The sequence below is a fragment of the Squalius cephalus genome (assembly GCF_949319135.1).
Source record: "Squalius cephalus genome assembly, chromosome: 22".
Lineage (NCBI taxonomy): Eukaryota > Metazoa > Chordata > Actinopteri > Cypriniformes > Leuciscidae > Squalius > Squalius cephalus.
The window spans coordinates 31,723,712-31,746,659 of record NC_137143.1 but is presented as its reverse complement, the minus strand read 5'-3'; the positions used below and the strand labels follow the sequence as shown (position 1 = coordinate 31,746,659).

Genomic DNA, 22,948 nt, shown 5'->3' with positions numbered 1-22,948 from the left:
TAAATACACTATAGTCACTCAATTTTTATACTCTCTTTTTCAAAGTACTTACATTTTAATTATGTATTGGTATATAAAGACAGTTTAAGCCAATTTGAAAAAAAGTTCTTTAGACAATTCTTACCTACCCAACCTTTAAGATTAGGGACCCTAATTTTAACGATCTGAAACGCAAGTATCAAACACGAAACGCAAGTAACTTTGTGGGCGGATCTCTGTTGCTATTATACCGGCGGGATAAATGACTCTTGCGCTCGATGCAAATCTAAAATGTGTTGGTCTGAAGTCGCTTCATTACTCATAGGTGTGGTTTGGGCGTAGCGTGAAATAAACCAATCAGAGCGACATCTCACATTCCCTTTAAGAGCAGACGCGCTTGTTCCATGGCGTATTGCTATTATACCGGCGGATTTGCAGGAGCGGTTCACAGCCGAGGAGACCGACGTTCTCGTCAGGGCCGTAAAACACAGAGAAGTGACATTGGGGATGGAGAAACACACACAGATTAGCTTCGGTTAAACAGGCGTATGATAATTTGGGTAAATGTGTAAGCTAGATTTATGCCTATTTTTTCACATCTTCATGGACACAACAATGATTTCCCTCGTGTGGAATATTTTTCCTTGTAATTATGTATGGTTTGCAAAAATGGAGACTGTTGCGTCTGTGTAGATGAGAGAAGCAAAGTGTGTGTGTGTTGTGCACACGCTACATTATGGCCAAGCATGCGCCCTTAAAATAGCATCTGAATAACGCGCCGCTGACTTTAGACGAGGTTTCTCCTGGTCAGTGGCGGGATTGTTTTCTGAAACTGCAAAATAGCACCAGGGAACGTTTGCGCCGGAACACGCCTCCTCTCTTCGCTGAACCGCCCCCGGGAGCGCAAGTTCATTCCCTAATTTACCGACGTGCGTCTGTGGAGGGAAAAGTCCGCTGTGCGTCGGGTGAGAAATAGGAATGAGACATGCGTCACTGTCCGAAGTTAATTGCGCTGGGTGCAAGATAGGGCCCTAGGTGTGTTTGTGAATTAGTTCATACAACTTTTGCACAATAGATTTTCTGATTCTCTGCTTTCAGCAAAGTCAATTTAACGATTTTTGGTCTTGTTAAACGCTCTATGCGCATTACATGCTAAGAAATAATTATTTTTCTCTGGCCATGAAAAACACCCTTTTCTTAGAATTAATGAATAATCAAAAGTGTTCACTGGACGAACGGATTAATTATTAATATTAATTTAGCGACATCAAGTTAATCAGTTTGACTGATCCAAATATTCATAATTAATCATAACAAGTTATGATTAATTATTAATATTTCCTCTGAGCTAATTTGTTACAACACTCACTCATTCACATTCAGAGACACACACACACACACACACACACACACACACACACACACACACACACACACACACACACACTCTCTCTCTCTCTCTCACACACACACACACACACACACACACACACACACACACACACACACACACACACACACACTCTCTCTCTCTCTTTCTCTCTCTCTCACACACACACACACACACACACACACACACACACACACACACACACACACACACACACACACACACACACACACACACACACACACGTAGGCGGTATGTGTGCAAACAAAGGAATGTGTTTAATGCTTTAGTGTCTATCAATATAGGTGGTGTGGACGTTAACATCTACATCTAAATAATGCACGCTAAATCCCTCCAGGCCACCAGAGGACGCTTCAATTTAGCGGCAAGGACGACAGTAGAGAAACTGTTTAGCATACTAAAGTAAATAAAATTACATCAAAGACAAACATTGAAACTAGTATTAAAGTGTATCAATACATGCTGACATCTCTAATGTGACTAGCCTCTAAAAAGTAGCACATTAATATGTGCCAAAATAACATTTGATTGGCTGCAAGGCCTATGACTTCATCAACACGCTGATAATCCCATTTTATGTATCCCAACTATGCATAATTACACGGTTAGTTGCATTTATTATCCGCATTCATAGTTTTGCTCCCTGCTGTCAGAACAAACCTTTGACCCACTTTCAGGTCGTGATCCACCGGTTGAAAACCACTGTATATTAGAAGACAAGGATTGAACTGACTTGCACTAAAATAATATGCAGGAATCCAATGTCAGTCCGTACGACTGAAAGTCTATACTATATTATGCAATAATCCCGGCCGGCCCGTCTGCTGTAGAATGAGACGCTGTTTAATCTGGTGCCGTTCGGTTTACTGTTTGAAAACATGTAACACATGGGAGTCCTGTAATCACTCATGGCTAAAAATAACGTTATAATGCTTGCTGAGCTGGAAACATGTATATGAGGAGAATTTAACGAGGAGGAACCCGGCAGGCAGGGCGAAAGGGGATAGAAATGGATCTAATGAAGCCTGTTGCTACACTAAAGGTTAAATCCAATATGAACCAAAGCCACATAGAGCAGAAGAAACACACAGGCCTGAACCGCAGCATCACGCTAAACACTTAAACAATGACACACCCTAAAATAAACACTCAGATAAAAAATTAAATAAAACTAAATACATGAAAATCTAGAACTGCACTAATTGATAAATGCAATTAAATGGATGCATGGGTCTCTCTAAGTGTAGTATTTTTGCTCACTGTTGTTTTTCAGGCCTATTTTTAACCTGTGGGCATGTAATGATGTTCTTGTTCCAGATGCTGCTGAAACAGGAACTCTGTCCAGAACGATCAGCCCGCTGAAGGCAGACGAGTGCATGAAACTACAACTACGAGCACAACACTGGAAACAGCGGCCGCGAGAGCAGCCTTCAGACTAACTGGGGAATTGAAGGTAAAAGCATTTTCCAGGCAGGGTTGTTATCGCTAACTAAAACCAGAGCAAAACATCTTCATTACTTAATATTTCAAAAACTAAACAGTTTATTTCAGCTAGTTGCTAGTTTCATTTTGTTTAAAGGGGCTATATATAAGATTTTTGAAGTATTAATCCCTTTTTATTGCTAATGTGTGAACAGCTTGTAATGAAACTTCCCAGACCATGAAAGCCTGTAGATTGATGTTTATGTGAAGGACTTGAGTCGTTTTTGCCGGGAAAATCAAAAGCATGTGACGTTTACGCCTGAGAGCCTCTTATCCGTTCAATGACACATGAAACGAACGAATACGTATACAATATTCTGAAAGAGCCGTTCTGTACTGTAATGTTAATGTGTGTCATGGATTCATTCAAACTATAGTATCACAGAGTCAGATCTATATAGTCTATTGATACCAGATTTGCACTAAACATTGATTCCAAGTTAAATTTGATTGATCTGTTTAAAATGTCCACAGATGAAAAGTGGTCTAATAAAAGTTCTCATTCAGTGCAAATTTATCAGATTTAAGGCGTTTTAAGGCACATAAGGAGCAATATATAGTTCAGAAATGCATTATTGTCCTTTTAAAGATAAGCCTACAGATCAAGATTCAGATCTGCTCAAATATATCACATAATCTTCATGCAAAATCAACATATCAGCCACTCAAAGTCACCATGAAATAAAAAAAAACCAAAAAAAACCAAAATGATTATGCAATATTGCAATATTTATTCTAAATGATTTATCGGTGCACATCATCATTATTTTATTAAATTCATGTTCCTGGTAATCTTGAATCAGAATAAGTTCCTCTTGCCGCACCTCGTCTCTTCTCTTATGATGTGGGCGGGGCAACTTGTCACTCACAAGAGATCAGCCAATAGCAAATCACAACCATCCAATCAGTTCCCCAAAGACAAAATCAAGCCCCGCCCACATTTGTTCTTGTTCCAGAAGTGTTTCACTCGCATTTATGTATCGCATAAGAAGAACTGATAAGAATTTAAAATGTGTACCTTGAAATGCAATGTAAGTCGCTTTGGATAAAAGCGTCTGCCAAATGCATAAGTGTAAATGTACGACACAATAGGGAAGAAAAGACTAGTGCAACTTCTGTTTCACGCCGACTTTAAACCAGATTAAAGTAAACTGGAATGCATCCGTCACCTTTATAAATATATTTTCAGTGAATAGTCTTGTTCTGTACTACGGTAAACGTGAGATGCACAGGGCTGCAGATGGACGGTTCGCTTCAGTCCCCTCCTTCTCTCAAAGCTGCTTATCGGGAATGCCGGTCCAGTGTTGCTCCAGACCCTGGCTGCTCCTCCAGCTCCGGCAGATATATACCCTGATAATTCCCAAAGAGAGGATTAAACTCAACACACCCTTCAGCATGCCTGTATGAGCACTATGAAATGCTCATATAGGCTACTATGTGAGACGGTCACATGACCTGGAAGTAACTCAACTTGCACGGTTAGGAGAATATAGGACGCTACATTCCTGGTGAATGCAGAAGGTGAAAGTCTGTCTGGCTGATATATATATATATATATATATATATATATATATATATATATATATATATATATATATATATATAAGGTGAAAATTAATGCAAATTAATGCATAGCTTATAAAACTCAAATTTGCATCATGCAATTGAGATGCAAGACTTGCGAGTCAACATCAGTATATTACTGCTGCTCATTACTGAGGGTTTAGTGATTGGAACGAGCCTCTAACACTGAGTATTAATCACCATTTCTGTGCCTGAATTAAGCTGTGAGGATGGTGATCCCAGCCGGAATTCCCAACATCCCAACAGTGAACAAAACAATGATAAATCTGCCTACAACAATACTGACATCTAGAGGCCACTGCCTGCATGCACACACTAAAACACACTGCTGTTATGGAAAAATATATTCTTTATTATATATTATATAAATTCCCTAAAAATAAATTCCAAATTTAATTTTGGTTACACTTTAGTTTAGGGTCTAATTCTTACTAGAAACTAGTTTCTTATTAGCATGCATATTACTAGGATATTTGCTGTTTATTAGTACTTATAAAGCACATATTAATACCTTATTCTGCATGATCATATTCTACATCCCTTAATCCTATAATACCTAAACTTAACAACAACCTTACTAACTATTAATAATCAGTCATAGTTAATAGTGAGTTAGGGAGCCTAAACTAAAGTGCGACCATAATTATAGAATAATCAATAATTCCAAAAAACGTCAATAATATATAATATAAAAATCCCAAATTAAATTTGTAACTAATATAAATTATTGTAATTACATAATTACAATAATATATAATACAAAAATAATTCCACATATCATTTTATAATAATATAATCATTATAAATAAATAATTTCCCCTATGCTTTTAGTGTTTTGATTAAAGTATAAATACTAAACAAGTGCATGTCAAATAAATGTTTTGTATTAACATGTTTTGGGAGAGAAATATTTGTAAAAGCTTCAATTCTGTGTCTTATATTTCACAGGATTTTTTTTTTTTTTTACTTTCTTGTAATAGAAAATAATTTTTAAAGCTCACTGAAACGTGTTTTATTTAAAATAAACTATATTAATGTATTAAATATGATTGATAAGCACAAAATAGCAATTTGCCTGCAGTGTGGCTGATTTTGATGGCAGCTGTTTATTTGTATTTTAAAGAGAGTAAGTAATCATGTCTATGATGCAACTTTAAACTAAAATCATATATCCTCTACAGACGCACTAATGATCCATGACTGCAGTGCCAGCTCAGGTGAATAATGACTATCAGTGTAAAGGTGCAGCATCTACTGCATTTAACATAAAGGTTACACAAACACACACACACACACACACACACACACACACACACACACACACACACACACACACACACACACACACACACACACACACACACACACACACACACACCCATCCGACTGAAACTGCTGACATCATGCTTGCACTGCCAGAATGATAATGTTCATCATGATAATGATATCATGATAATGATAATGATAATGTCGATAATGTTGTAATATTACAAAATCAGCAGCAATAAATTAATATTTCACAACTCATGCAGAAGTGATAATAAAACATATGCAAAGATTGTACGACACCCATCCAAACAACCTGTTGAATTCTGCAACTTTATCAAAAGAAATACGCTTGTGTTACAAACTCCTTTCATTCTAACTGGATTATTTACACCGTGACAAGAAAAGGAACAGGATGGAAATAAAGCTGTAAAACTGTAAATAAAGTTCAGTGAGGGATTGGCTGCTTATCTTAAAGATAATTCACATATTTTGATAACACTCTACAATAGTCACATTTGTTAATATTATTAAAATGAGTCAATATGAACTTATAATGAACAATACTTCTACAGCATTTATTAATTTTAGTTAATGTTAATTAAAAAATGTGCGATATATATATATAGAGTGTAAATAATAAAAATAAATAATAATAATAATAATAGTAATAATATATATATATATATATATATATATATTTTTTTTTTATTTTTTATTTTTTTATTTACACTGTAAAACATTTTTTTATTTTAAAACAAAGATACAAAGATAGTTTTTCACTCAATGATATACATTAAAGAGTTTAAAGATTTACAATACTGGCATGTCAAACTGGATCATGCAAACATTTTATGCAGGCTAATAAACTATTATGATAAACGTCAAAGGACAAAGTGTAGTGCATGAATAAAAATGATAGAATCTCATAAATGCAAAAAGGGCGAAGTATTTCCTCACAGCTTCACATTTCAGTGTGTGTTCAGCCGCTGAGCTTCATGACCTGACTACAGATTAAACTCACCTTTCACCTCTGCCAAAACCAGCTTTTCAGGAACACTAGCTAGTGTACTCTCAGTCTCAGTCTCACACACTGATCAGTCAGATTGACACGGGCCCTTGTGTTGATCCGGCCCTCGGGTGGAGGAAACGGACCTTTCTCACGCAAGCCTATGAATGTGGGCGGATCTACAGCATTCTCCTTCCTTCATAAATACTCCCTCTCTCTGTGTGTGTGTGTGTCCGTCTGCAAATCTGAAGCTCACAGCGAGCACCAGGACTGCAAACATGAGTCAAACACCACCTATGAGTCAAATGAAGGCCAGGATGGAGAGAGCAGCGAAGATGAAGGACGAAGACAAGCTTTATAAGCGAGGGGGAATCCTGTACTCCTCCCTTCTCAGCACACCAGAAACCCTGGACAAGCTGAAGGACCTGCAAGCCAGAGAGGACGACCTCATCTTGGTCGCCTACCCTAAATGTGGTGAGTGAAACCAGTTTGCTTTCCTAACCCTGTAGTGCAACTCAGGGCAAAGAATGCTAGTGGAGTCGGGTTACATGTCAGTTATATAACTTTCTTTTGTCACGTTGCTCTAGTAAACAGACTCACATGTCCTTTTAAGGGGACACATTCTGCCCTTTTACAAAGTGTTGTTTTCAGGCTCGACTAGAACTTGAATGTTGATTATTCTCCTCATATTCTCCATTGTTGCGGCTCCTCTCTTCCCAGTCTGTCAGTAACGCTCTGTTTACTTCCTGTCTCTATGAAGCCCCTCCTTCTGAAAAACACACTGTGCTCTGATTGGTCGGCTGGAGCAGTGTGTTATGATTGGTCGAACGCTTCGATTGTGTTTGGGAAATGCCCCGCCCCTTTCCATAACCGCCAGTTTAACACGCTACTAACTAACTCAACCAGGCCCCGCCCCTTTATTCTGTGCATGAATTATTTAAATGAGGAATACGATCGGTCAACGAGCGACGTCTCGTGGTTCCATCACAGAAAGCCACAAAATCACTTTCCAGAACATTCTCATTCACAGTTCCATGCTGGTGGAAAACTTTCAAAAGACAGCTGAAATCCCATCTCTTCCGTGAACACTTCACCTCATAAAAAAATTAAAGAAATCTTTCCTTTTTCCTTTAAATCCTCGCTTATCGGGCTTATGCTACTCTGAACAATGCCTGAACTTCGTATTTTGAGCACTTCTTGCGTTGTTTCTTGCGATGACTCACTTAATTTAGTCCTAATTTGTAAGTCGCTTTGGACAAAAGCATCTGCTAAATGTAAATGTAAATGAGGAATATTGTGACGTGTTCGTTCCCGGAAGAAACTCAAGACTACAATGGAGGCGTTTCAGGAGTTCAGAAACACTGACACTGATATAGAGAAGAACTAAGAGCTTTTTCATGCTCAAACTGCAACATTACACACTAAAGAGAGATGAACATGGAAGAAAAGCATAATAGGTAATCTTTTACACAATCCGGATCATGTGACCTGAATGCATGGCACACGTTTGCATTTCTTACGTAATAATGAGTGACTTTTGCTCAAAGTCAACGCGACTCAAGCTGCAAGTCTGGACACTGAAGACTGAAGCAATTCTGTGCATTCGTGAAACTCACACACTTGTGTAAATCACTGCGCTGAACTGTGTTTACAGTAGAGCGGGTCTTTCCACACTGTGTACACAGAGAATTATCACATTGTAATGAATGTGACAGTTTACATAATGGGGTTTTACAAACAATGTGCACCAAAAATTGCGGCATATATATTATATATATATATATATACACTGCTGTTCAAAAGTTTGGGATTGGTACGATTTTTATGTTTTTAAAAGAAGTCTCTTCTGTTCACCAAGACTGCATTTAGTTGATTAAAAATACAAGAAAAACAATAATTTTGTGAAATAATATTAAAATTTAAAACTCTATTTTAATATATTTTAAAGCGATTAAAGCTGGATTTTCAGCATCAATACTCAAGTCTTCAGTGTCACATGATCCTTCAGAAATCACTCTAATATGATGATTTGATGCTCAAGAAACATTTATTATTATTAATATCAGTGTTGAAAACAGTTATGTAAAACATAAGGATTCTTTGATGAATAGAAAGTTTAAAAGAACAGCATTTATCTGAAATAGAAAGCTTTTGTAACATTAAACACTACCATTGGGGTCAGTAAGATTTTTTTTTTGGGGGGGGGGGATAAAATAAATCAATACTTTTTATTCAGAAAGGATGCATTAAATTGATCAAAAGTTAAAGTAAAGACATTTGTAATGTTACAAAAGATTCTATTTCAAATAAATGAAATAAAACTTTCTATTCATCATAGAATCCTGAACAAAAAATTGTCCATAACTCTTTTCAACATTGATAATAATAATGAATGTTTTTTTTATTTTATTTTTTATACATCAAATCATCATATTAGAGTGATTTCTGAAGGATCATGTGACACTGAAGACTGGAGTAATGATGCTGAAAATTCAGCTTTGATCACAGGAATAAATTACATTTTAACAATATTTTCATATAGAAAACCGCTATTTTAAATTACCATAATATTTAACAATATTACTGTTTTTTTATTATTTATTTTTTTTTATCAAATATATGCAGCCTTGGTGAGCAAAAGAGACTTCTTTTAAAAACATAAAAAATATATTGAATATTTTTTAAATATTGAAAATATTGTATATACAGTATGTATATATGAACACACATTTACTGAGATCAACTCTTTCTTTCTCTCCACTAAATCTGCTTGTGATCAATCTCTGACAGGGTTTAACTGGATGGTGGCAGTCTTGCGGAAAATCGTGAACGCTTCCACTGGGAAAAATGAGAAACCTCCTGAAAGACCTCCTCTGGTTGAGTTTTTACCTCCAGATGTTCAAGAGGTCAGCAACAGCTCAAACAATCTGAACTCACACAAACATCACGTGTGTGTGATCTTACAGCTTCACACTGTCTGACCCACAGGAGCTGTCTGAAATGCCCCCGCCGAGGCTTCTGGGAACTCATATGCACCCGGACCTCATGCCCGCCTCTTTCTTTACTAAGAAAGCAAAGGTCAGAGACAACCAGTGAACTTTGAATCACATTACAGAGGTCATGTGACACTAGATACCAAAAGTGCCAAACTCACCTGATAGTGATTTATACTGAACTCTACCGTTCACAGGTTTGGGGTCCCGTACAGTTTTTATACTTTCATTTAGAGATGAAGCAATAAATTAGTGAAAATCGAAAGTAAAGACATTTATAATGTGACAAAAGATTTCTATTCCAAATAAATTATGTTTGTTTGAACTCTTATTCATCAAAAAAAAAAAAAAAAAAAAAAAAAAAAAATTTCCTGCAATAAATGTTTCATGGTTTCAACAACTGTTTTCAACATTAATAATAATCATAAATGTGTCTTGAGCATCAAATCATCATATTAGAGTGATTTCTGAAGGATCATGTGACACTGAAGACTGGAGTAATGATGCTGAACATTCAGCTTTGATCACAGGAATAAATTACACTTTACTGTATATTCACATAGAAAACAGCTGTTAAATTGTAATAATATTTCACTATATTACTATTGGTGAGGGAAAAATCTAATCGACCCCAAACTTATGAATGTTAGTGTATACACACACACAAACACAGACACACACATACAAACACAGCCACACACACACACACACACACACACACACACACACACACACACACACACACACACACACACACACACACACACACTAACCTGACCCCTAAACCTAACCATCACACACACACACACACACACACACACACACTAACCCGACCCCTAAACCTGCCCATCACACACACACACACACACACACACACACACACACACACACACACACACACACACACACACACACACACACACACACACACACTAACCCGACCCCTAAACCTGCCCATCACACACACACACACACACACACACACACACACACTAACCCGACCCCTAAACCTAACCATCACACACACACACACACTAACCCGACCCCTAAACCTGCCCATCACACACACACACACACACACACACACACACACACACACACACACACACACACACACACACACACACACACACACACACACACTAACCCAACCCCTAAATCTGCCCATCACACACACACACACACACACACACACACACACACACACACACTAACCCAACCCCTAAATCTGCCCATCACACACACACACACACACACACACACACTAACCCGACCCCTAAACCTGCCCATCACACACACACACACACACACACACACACACACTAACCCAACCCCTAAATCTGCCCATCACACACACACACACACACACCTGACCCTTAAGGCTAACCATCACTCACACACACACACACACACACACACACACACACACACACACACTAACCCAACCCCTAAATCTGCCCATCACACACACACACACACACACACACACACACACACACACACACACACACACAGAAACATGCGCAGAACACTAGGTATTTAATTAAAAACATGTATTGTCCGATATAAGCCTTTTTAACCAGTGAAGCGCAGTGAAGTGTCTCCACTAGTCGGATGTCATTATATTTCACTATGTAAGTAACAACATTTGTTAGCCAATATTGAACTTTGTATCATAAATCAGAAAAAAAAAAAAATGCAAACCCTTTCAGAATGCATGATATGAATTACGATTCTGTGCAAAATTACATTTAAAAAAAAACATTAAACACCACTTCTGTTGTTTTGGGGCTAAAGATAAAGGGTGATGCAGTTCGGACTCGAGCATTGCAGCCACACACACTATTCCTCTCATCTAAATCTCCTCATCGCAGAATTTGACATGGTGTGTTTTCAGATTCTGGTGGTGTTCAGAAACCCCAAAGACACGCTCGTCTCATACTTCCACTTCATGAACAAAAACCCGGCTCTGCCCAGCGCCGAGTCGTGGGACAAGTTCTTCTCCGACTTCATGGCTGGTGAAGGTGCGAAAAACACTCAACCACAAAAGTTAAACATTATTTAATAAAAATTGTTAACATTTTTTTGCGTCTCCTCTTCAGTTGCCTGGGGATCTTATTTTGATCACGCTCTCGCCTGGGAGAAACGTCTAGACGACCCAAACGTGATGATCGTGACATATGAGGATCTGAAGCAGGTACGATTTTATATCATTTATAAGTTAAACAAATATTTCTGATCATGAAGACTGATAATTGTGCACAGGATCAGTTGTGTATTAAGAAGTAAATAAGGTCAAATCTGACTGTTATCGTAGATGGTTATTGTAACCAGTCTGAGTTTTAAAGGGGTGGTATAATGCCCTTTTCACAAGATGTAAAATAAGTCTCTGATGTCCCCAGAGTGTGTGTGTGAAGTTTTAGCTCAAAATACCCCACAGATATTTTTATATCGCATGTTAAAATTGTCACTTTTTGAGGGTGAGCAAAAACACACCGTTTTTGTGCCTGTCCCTTTAAATGCAAATGAGCTGCTGCTCCCGGCACAGGGGGCGGAGCTTCAACAGCTCATGTCCTTTTACCTCACACACACATGCACTGAAAATTTCTAAAACTTTTAGCCTTTTATGTTCAAACCGGAGTCAGACAATGATGGAGAGACTCTAGAAGAAGTGACAACATGTAGAAGCAACAGGACATTTCTGAACGGTTAGTTGATGAGTTTATGAAGCTGATGTGTAGTTATCTTCTAGTCATTGATTAGCATATTCTGTCTTGATAATCTGTAAATCATGTTCAGGGGACGGGATTTATGTAAATTTTAGGGTTGGTGATGTCACTAACCCGGGAGGAATGTGGTGTAGTCTCTACCAGCCGTTTGTTGTAGTCCTTAAAAAGTGATTCATCAACTAACCATTCAGAAATGTCCTGTTGCTTCTACATGTTGTCACTTCTTCTTGAGTCTCTCCATCTTTCTGACTTCGGTTTGAACATAAAAGGCTAAAAGTTTTAGAAATTTTCAGGGCATGTCTGTGTGAGTGCAAACTCTTGAAGCTCCGCCCCCTGTGCCGGGAGCAGCAGCTCATTTGCATTTAAAGGAACAGACACAAAACGGTGTGTTTTTGCTCACCCTCAAAAAGTGACAACTTTAACATGCTATATAAAAATATCTGTGGGGTATTTTGAGGTAAAACTTCACACACACACTCTGGGGACATCAGAGATTTATTTTACATCTTGTGAGAAGGGCATTATACCACCCCTTTAAAAGCAAATATCTCCCTTTGCTTTGAGCGTTGTAACTTTGCAGATGTTGTTTATTCTCAAACAGCAACATTACACACTAACTAAAGTTAGAAAAGTCAAATCATAATCAACCACCCCTTTAATTCATCTGAGACTTTTCTGCTGTTCATGCAGAACTTGCCAGAAGGAGTGAAGAAAGTTTCAGAGTTCTTCAACCTTCCTCTGACGGATGAGCAGATCGGCAGCATCGCTGGAGAAAGTACGTTCAATGCCATGCTGGAAAACTCCCAGAAATCTCACGGCAATCTCGGCAACATCTTCTTCAGAAAAGGTAAAAGATGGATCTACGTAACTAACTCTGATGATTCTCCTTAACGTCCTCGGGTACAGAGTACAAAATGTTTCCAGATAACAGCCGGATCAATTGATCTTTTGAGAATATGATGAGAAATGTTTGAGTTCATATCGATTATTGAGGAGAAATATTAAATATTTCTCAATATATATATATGATCAGTGTCATGTGACACTGAAGACTGGTGTAATGATGCTAAATTCATCTTTGCATCATAGAAATCAATTATATTAATTCTAAAGTATATTAAAATAGAAAGGAATTATTTGAAATTGTAATAATATTTCACAATATTACCATTTTTTAATGTATTTTTGATCAAATAAATGCAGGCTTGATGAGCATACGAGACTTCTTTCTAAAACATTAAAAATACTAATGTTTCAAAACTTTGCAATACTGTATGGATGTGTGACTTATATCTCTAAAATATATATAATGATATTTTACCGAATTTTGACTATATTTGACTATTATTATTATATTATATATTTGTTTTTTTTTTGCATTTGCTCTTGGACAATTTATAAAGGTGATTTTTTTTACTTCCATGAAAAAGACAGGATCTGGATAGTACAGCAACTGTTATATGTTTTTATTATATAAAAATATATATATAAAATGAGAAGTTATATGATCTGAGAAGAAGGGCTAGGGATGGATGGATGGATGGATGGATGGATGGATGGATGGATGGAATAACAGAGTGATAGAACGATAGATATATTATTTACATCATGTTTCCACTTTGTTGGTTATGATGAAAGGATTGCTGTGTGATTTTGCTATCATGTAATTTGTCTTCTGTTGTGAACAGGCGAGGTGGGCGACTGGAAGAATCATTTTTCCGATGTCCAGAGTAAACAGATGGATGAGGTCTTCCAAGCGAAACTAGCTGGGACAAAACTCGGAGCCAGACTGAAGTATGACCTTTACTGCAAATAAATGTGAAGAAGATGTGACGTGAACCGAAGGACGAAGGCACGGTTCTTTCACAGGCATTCATGAGGGCAGCTGTTCATGAACATCTTTAATGTTTTCATGTTTTGCTACATTCCATTACTTACAATAAGCACAAACAAACTCACTCTGCCAATAAACCTCATTTTCTAACATTTAATAAAGTTGTCAACACTATTTATTCCCTTTCAAAATGATCTATTGCAAATGTTCACCACTAGTCGGCGCAATAGTTCAATCCCACAACCCTCAGTGAGAAACACAATCAATCCAGGGTAAATAATGCCAAATGCAGATAATAAAGTGCAACCAACCGCATAATGGTGCACAGTTCAGACAGCAGGATAAATATGATTATCGCCTTTAAAAAGAGAGCAAAAACACTTCCCATATTTTTTGTTGTTGATGTCAAAGGTTGTGTCCAGTCAAACAAATTCATGTCAATTGGTAGAAACTCCTAAAATTAAACAGATATCGACTCGAACAGGATGTGTGACCTCAAAAATGTATTAACGAAAAATAATATTTTATTCATACGTTATGCTATGTCCTCTGTAGTGGACACCAGGACTCAGTTGTTTAAAAAATAAAATGACATGAAATTATATGTATGGGAAAAAACAATGGGATTTGTTTTTCAATCACCAATACATTTTGGGGTTTCAGGATTTTTTTTAACCAAAATTTAAATAAAGATGATTCTCAACTATGTTATAAAATATATAATGGAATGAATTGATACACCATTTTACTTTATGCAATATGTGGTTAAAATGGACATAAATTAATATTCCATTCAATGCAATGTATTTATACACTGTATCTAATGTGTGTTCTTGGAGCAACATTTAATGAAAAAAGAAGTGTAATAATTGGAGTAATAATAATATCTAATATTGCATAGGAATATTGATGTATAATTTATTTCCATAATCTCTTGTTGTGTCTCCCAAAATGCCTGATAAACATGATTTAAGTCCTGATGTCTCTACAGTGGACATGTATGAAATCAATGCCCTGTTCTGGAACAGAAAGTCATTTTTTGATTTGAAACCCTATAACATTTTCCTGAGATGTTGGTTTATGAAATACAATTTGAAAAGTAGTCCGATTTAAATTATAATTACAATATATTATCATATTTCCTACATTTGATCACTAAATAAAGACCAAGGATAAGTTGTTTTCATGGTGAAAGCTCCAAACATTTGGTATCTCTGAAAAGTCCTGAATCTGCTCTTTACAGGACACCCAGGTTGTGACGTGACATATGTATGATGTCAGAGAAATTCACTAAAATATAATGTCCACTACAGTGGACTAAAGTCTATTCCTGGGTCCCAGGAGGATATGGTTGTTTTGCAGTTTTTAAAGGGGTCATGACACTAATATGTTCTTTGAGGTTCATTAATAATGTTAATTACATTTTTGTGCAAAAAACTAATGTATAAGCATAAAAATTATTATTTTCAACCTTCATTCTGAGTCTGTATCTGAAATGTTCAGTTTTTAAGGCGTGGCTCCTTTAAGGCGTGTCAGTAAACGGCCACTGTTGTGATTGGCTAATGTCATTGCATACGAAACCGTATCAACGGCCAATTGCTATTGCACGCGAGTAAGTGCTTATATTTGCTTCTGACTCGACGCTCACATCCAGTGTACGCAAATGTCATCCGTTAAGCGACTGAACACCAGTGGGCAGGGCCTATGGTGTGATGATGTGTAACTATTTGTCGATGTCTCGCTCTGGAGGCGGGCATATGCAAATGTATTTCTCAGTGTGACGTCACAAATCCTGTGGTTTCCAAACGAGCTGTTTTTGATTAAATAGATGCTTTGTTGATAATGAGGAAGACATTTTAAACTGTGAAACTTTCAGGATGTTTTAATGGAACAAAGATCTCTTATATGTTAAAATATTAAGTCAAATTTGATTTCTCATGTCACGACCACTTTAAACCAATTTTGTCAAAAAGGAGATATTTAAGAATCGCAGCTGATATCTATAGCAGCTTGTTTTCACCACAGAATTAAGACATAAAAAAGGTAATTGCATCTTTTTATCTCACAAACTTGCAACTATATAAAAATATCTGTGGGTATTTTGAGCTAAAACTTCACATACACACTCTGGGGACATCAGAGACTTATTTTACGTCTTGTGAAAAGGGCATTATACCACCCCTTTAAAACTCAGACTGGTTACAATAACCATCTACGATAACAGTCAGATTTGACCTTATTTACTTCTTAATACACAATTGACAAAAACTTGCAAAAAACTGTGAGGGAAAAAGTCATAATTGATTGGAACTTTATGACTCGCAATTGCTAGTTTATTTCTCGCAGTTCTGAAAGAAAAGTAAAATTTTATTTGCTGGATATAAACTTGCAATTGCAAAAAAAAAAAGTAAAATTTGCTGGATATAAACTTGCAATTGCAAACAAAAAGTAAAATTTGCTGGATATAAACTTGCAATTGCAAACAAAAAGTAAAATTTGCTGGATATAAACTTGCAATTGCAAACAAAAAGTAAAATTAGCTGGATATAAACTTGCAATTGCAAAAAAAAAAGTAAAATTAGCTGGATATAAACTTGCAATTGCAAAAAAAAAGTAAAATTTGCTGGATATAAACTTGCAATTGCAAAAAAAAAAGTAACATTTGCTGGATATAAACTTGCAATTGCAAGAAAAAAAGTACAATTTGCTGGATATAAACTTGCAATTGCAAAAAAAAAAGTAAAATTTGCTGGATATAAACTTGCAATTGCAAACAAAAAGTAAAATTTGCTGGATATAAACTTGCAATTGCAAACAAAAAGTAAAATTAGCTGGATATAAACTTGCAATTGCAAAAAAAAGTAACATTTGCTGGATATAAACTTGCAATTGCAAAAAAAAAGTAAAATTTGCTGGATATAAACTTGCAATTGCAAAAAAAAAGTAACATTTGCTGGATATAAACTTGCAATTGCAAGAAAAAAAGTACAATTTGCTGGATATAAACTTGCAATTGCAAAAAAATAGTAAAATTTGCTGGATATAAACTTGCAATTGCAAAAAAAAAAAAGTAAAAAATGCTGGATATATACTTGCAATTGCAAGAAAAAAAATAAAATTTGCTTGATATAAACTTGCAACTGCAAGAAAAAAAGTAAAATTTGCTGGATATAAACTTGCAATTGCAAGAAAAAAAAGAAGGAGATAAAAACAATCTTTCATTGATTTCACTTCTGGCTAATTTGATCGCACTAGAAGTGGAAAGTCACACCAGGTGCATTGCATTGTGGGAATGCAATTAATTTAGGCAGATATAGTTTGTAAGAAGTACTGTATAATCCACACTATGCACAGTTAGGATAATGCATATTGTGAAAAACAGTAGGAGTAGTAGATACCATTCTAAAGGCAGCCGTGCTGATGGACTCGTCAGGAGTGTCTCATCTTTCCTAATGAAGTGTAATTACAGTCGTGTTGATGTGAGCAACAGATGACCCTGACATGAACAGCACATCCAGGAACTGCTACCGAGTTTTCTTGTCAAAACAAGACGATCAGTGAGGAAATGCAGAAAAGTGCTCATCCGACAGACATCAATTTAATCCAATTTCAGACTAATGTCACCAAAAACAGGAACAGACAGGACACTATATAATATATACGATGTAAACCCAAACAACCCTGTGGTCCATTTAAGTGGCATATTAAAGTCGGCTGCCATACAACATATCGCAAGGAGAAAAGCACTGCGACGTTTTATAACTGCAGTAAAACAGCTGATGTGGGTTTGACTGTCAGATATGGAGCGGATGGACTTTATAGGTACTGGGATTCATAAACAATGATGGATATGAATGTGAAAAACCACAGCGCATTAACATGCATTTCTCCCAAAAGAAAACAGATCGTGTTTGAGGTCAGTAAAGATGTTCCTGAAAAAAAAAAAAAACACACCAATTCTGTATTTAGTTGATCAAATAATTCCAAATAATATTATTCAAATTTAAAATAACACTTTTCTATGTGAATATACAGTAAAGTGTAATTTATTCCTGTGATCAAAGCTGAATGTTCAGCATCATTACTCCAGTCTTCAGTGTCACATGATCCTTCAGAAATCACTCTAATATGAGGATTTGATGATCAAGACACATTTATGATTATTATCAGTGTTGAAAACAGCTTCATGCATTTATGGAAACTGATACAGTTAAATTATTTGATTAATAGAAAGCATTTATTTGAATAAGAAATCATTTGTAACATTATAAAAGTCTTTACTGTCATGTTTCATCACTTTAATGCGTCCTTGCTGAGTAAAAGTATACATTTTCTGACCTCAACATTTTGAATGATCGAGTATATGAAGGTTTGGGAAGGAAGTGATGGAGGATATCAGAGATTATATGGCCTGATTCATCGCCGCATTCTCCACGTCATACTGAGTCAAACTCTTTTAATGCGCAGGCTGGCTATACAATTTAGTAATTAAACTATACACAAAGAACAATATCTGTGTTGTGGGAAAACTAATGTGGACCCGAGTGTCTCGTCTCGATGTCATACATCAAACTGTCAATCGAGAGCCGAGGAAGACAAAGCACAAGTTCAAATGTCACACAAACTGCCCTTTATATCAAATCACAGTCGAGTCACTCGCGTCTGTCTGTGATATGGAGGCTGACGAGCGTTTGCTGTATCATTTGTCACAAGGTTCGGTTTAATCTAAACAAGACGAATCACAAAAGCTCAGAGAAACAGCTAAAGATGACTGAAAACCCTCAGTTTGTTGCATGATATATCGGCCACCATATCGGTATCGGACGGTATTATGTTCTTTTTAATGTTATCGTTATCGGCCCAATAAAAAAAATATATATATATATAATTATTAATTATTCATATATCGGACACATTTTTATTTTGTCCGATATATTAATAATGAATAATTATGTATATATTAGAGGTGGGCATAGATTAATTTTTTTAATCTAGATTAATCTCACTGTAATCTTGGAATTAATCTAGATTAAAATGGCTCATAAAATTTGCCGAAATTTTATGAATTCTGCCGAAGGCATTCAGAATACGTGTGCTACCCAAATAATGACTAAAGGGCACGTGTTTCTTAAATACAAAGTGACATTTAAAAGAACTTGTGAAGAAATGCTAGAGATTTTTTTTATTTTTTTTATTAAAACTAACATAATAAAGTATGATTTTTATTTTTATTTTTACTTTGAGCAATGATGGAGCTACAATAGACTCTTCTTATGAGCATATAAAACAAAACAGCTCCTTGTAAAAAATAAAATGTAGCCTAATATTGTAGTAGTTATAAACAAGGGTCTATTTTTAGTTCAGATTAACATTTGAGGGCAGCAATTTTATTCATAATGTCAAAATAAAACCAACGTAATGTTACTTGAAAGCATTATAGCCTACTATTCCTGCCAAACTTCCATGGTTGCAGTGTTACTACAGTAAATCCATGGTAAATGTTGCAGATCTGTGGACACCGGATAGTTCATTCATGGCACAATGTTTCTTCCTGGCTTCCACGCACTGTTTAATCCGTTCATAACGGAGAAATGTGAATGTTTCTCACTAGATCTCGCAGCGATGTTATTACTTCTGTGGCGAAGTCAAATGCTTTCTTTACTGGATCTCTTAGCGCTGTGTAGTAACAGTGTCGCATGATCACGATCGGCTCGCGCTGCTTTGGTCCAAACTGATAAACAACGGTCCGTCAACCACACAATAATGAGTAGCTCAGTTTCGTTCCGCTTACATTACGTTTGCCATTTGATGTCGGACAATGTTGTGGTCGCGCCAGCGTCTCTTACATTATGAGAGCGCGTACCACGCGCAACCCGCCTACATTTGAAATAACGAAATTTTGGTCGGCAGGAAAAATGGTCCAACAAATGGTTCGGTTTGAAAAGGCGTACCGAACACCGAACCAAATTCAGCTAGGTATACATCCACGCTAAAATATCAAGGTGAAAGTCATCATAGCAGTATAGAGCCAGCTCCCAACCCAACTTTGAGAATAGATTAACGGCGATATTTTTTTTATCGCCCGATAAGAGTCTCACGTTAACGCAGCACGTTAACGCCGATAACGGCCCACCACTAGTTTTTTTTTATTTTTTTTATTAGGCCGATAACGATAACATTAAAAAGAGCATACCGATACCGATATAGTGGCTGATATATTAAATTATTAAAGCCGATAAATAATGTATTATTTCCTTCAGCTGAGACACTTCAGATGCGCACTGTTCAACATGATGGTTTTAAAATATTATTGGAATCAGTTCAAAAAAGGAAAATACAGTAAACATGTTCAGCACAAGTCTGTCATATCGGCTACATAACATTATAATGAGAACATCATCATAATTGTGTGTTTGGGACATGGATTTTAATGGTGAGACTTTTGTTTTTGTATTCAGGCTCTCAAAATTATATAAAAACTCGGATTTAGATTTGTTGGACAATATATTGGTTATTGGCTTTAAAATATAAAGAATTATCTGTATCGCATCGGCCCAAAATGTTCATATCAGTGCATCTTACTTGCACTTTATGTGCATTTGATCATTTTCTTCATTAGGTTAATAAAGGTCAATCAAATCAAATGCAAAAAGTCTAAGTCTATATTTTGTCTAAAAACTATAACATAATAGTCATTGTACAGACCAAAAGATTAAATATATGGATCATCAATTATTCATATGCAAAATAACTTTGATTTCAAATAATTAGTGGACATACAAATGCCGGCTAAAGAAAGAAAATCCACACATCAATGGTTCTTTAGAGCAGTTTACGTTCAGCAAAGTCCTTATTATTATGATTATATGTTCTTCGTGATTCGGAGAGTTCTTGGTGTTCATTAGTGGTTTTTCAGATTCAGAACTGGATCCTTTAGCAATAAATGTACAAGAGGAACGCAACAAACAACAGAGGCATCGATGAAGAGAAATGTGATGGCTCCACATAAAGAGCAAAATGATTTTCGTACAAAAACTTTTTTCATCAAAGAACATCATTAGAACCTTCTTAATTAGTGTCTAATTTCCAGCTCTGGTTTTCTGGTCTGGTTTGACGGTCCTCAGGAAATGAAGTCCTCAGAGGGTCGTTACAAACTCACAGACCAGCATCACTGCAAGAAACACAGATAACCCAGATGCTGATGGATCGACACCTGACCTGTAAATGCAGACCGGAGTATCACTGAGACTGGCAACCAACCAGAAACATCACATACAGTACAGGTCAAAAGTTTGGAAACATTACTATTTATAATGTTTCTTCTGCTCATCAAGCCTGCATTTATTTGATCAAAAATACAGAAAAAAAATGTAATATTGGGATATATTATTACAATTTAAAATAATTGGTTTTCAATTTATTATACTTTAAATTATAATTTATTTCTGTGATGCAAAGCTGAATTTTCAGGATCATTACTCCAGTCTGTCACATGATCCTTTAGAAATCATTCTAATATGATGATTCATTATCAAAGTTGGAAACAGTTCTGCTGCTTAATATTTTTTCATAACCTGTGATACTTTTTTAGGATACTTTGATGAATATAAAGTTAAAAAAATAAAAACAAAAAAATAGAAATCTTTTGTAACAACAATACTGGTCAGTAATTTGGGGTCAGTACTTTTTTTCTTTCTTTTTTGAAATAAATCAATACTTTTATTCAGCAAGGATGTGTTAAATTGATAAAAAGTGATAGTAAAGATTTATATTATTAGAAAATATTTTTTTATTTTGAATAAATGCAGTTCTTTTTAACCTTTTATTCATCAAATATATTAGGCAGCAGAACTGTTTCCAACACTCATAATAAATCAGAATATTAGAATGATTTCTAAAGGATCATGTGATAGACTGGATGTCACATGTGACACTGAAGACTGGAGTAATGATCCTGAAAATTCAGCTTTGCATCACAGGAATAAATTATTTTTTTAAGTATATTCAAATAGAAAACTATTATTTTAAGTTGTAATAATATTTCACAATATTACTGTTTTTTTCTGTATTTTTGATCAAATAAATGCAGCCTTGATAAGCATTAGAGACTTCTTTCAAAAATATACAAAAACGTAATGTTTTCAAACTTTTGACCTGTACTGTAGCAACATACTATAAACACTTGGAACACCATAGCAACACCCTGGCAACAGGCTTTGCATGGGCAAGTATAGAGGTGACGTGACGCTAACAGACAGCAGACGAAAGGCTAGTAGAGACATCAGCGGTAATCCACCTGTCACTCAAGTGGCCACGCCCTTAATTATGCAGAACTTTAAGGCTTAATATAATTTAAACGGATGAGTTACAAAAAAATTCACCCCCCTCACAGTCATCATGAAGGGCAAAATTAGCTATATAGACCAAAGCCACTTTTTGCACCAGACTGTAAACATGTTTTTTTCTGCTGTAAAGTTGGGCATTTTAACATGGAGGTCTATGGGATTGACTCTTTGGAGCCGGTCTCTAGTGGCCAGTCGATGAACTGCAGTTTAAGTTGGTTTCAAGAGAGAGAGCGGAAGGTTGCCGCTTGATAGAAGTTAATGCATTTATTAATGTGATCACTTACAAAATTTTCATTTTATACAACGTGCATATTTT

General features: G+C 36.0%; 1 protein-coding gene across 2 annotated transcripts; it reads left to right on the top strand.

Annotated features, from left to right (window-relative positions):
• The first annotated feature begins 2,456 nt into the window (after positions 1-2,456).
• On the top strand, positions 2,457-14,292 carry sult6b1 (sulfotransferase family, cytosolic, 6b, member 1). 2 transcript variants are annotated; one of them, XM_079857835.1, is made up of 8 exons: positions 2,457-2,843; positions 6,983-7,205; positions 9,522-9,637; positions 9,720-9,809; positions 11,622-11,748; positions 11,827-11,921; positions 13,144-13,300; positions 14,142-14,292. In XM_079857835.1, exons 2-8 carry the CDS (start codon positions 7,010-7,012, stop codon positions 14,267-14,269), a joined length of 909 nt encoding a protein of 302 aa, XP_079713961.1. In that variant the 5' UTR covers positions 2,457-2,843; positions 6,983-7,009; the 3' UTR covers positions 14,270-14,292. The 2 variants fall into 2 exon arrangements, with proteins under 2 accessions (XP_079713961.1, XP_079713960.1); XM_079857834.1 differs by lacking the exon at positions 2,457-2,843 and having other exon boundaries at positions 6,763-7,205.
• The last annotated feature ends 8,656 nt before the right edge of the window (positions 14,293-22,948 follow it).

Bases quoted from the DNA above. Each gene is read 5' to 3' on its own strand.
- sult6b1 (XM_079857834.1), top strand. From the start codon at position 6,899: ATGTGGGCGGATCTACAGCATTCTCCTTCCTTCATAAATACTCCCTCT. The intron at 9,638-9,719 runs GTCAGCAACAGC...TCTGACCCACAG, and splicing joins TACCTCCAGATGTTCAAGAG to GAGCTGTCTGAAATGCCCCC. The intron at 11,922-13,143 runs GTACGATTTTAT...CTGTTCATGCAG, and splicing joins CATATGAGGATCTGAAGCAG to AACTTGCCAGAAGGAGTGAA.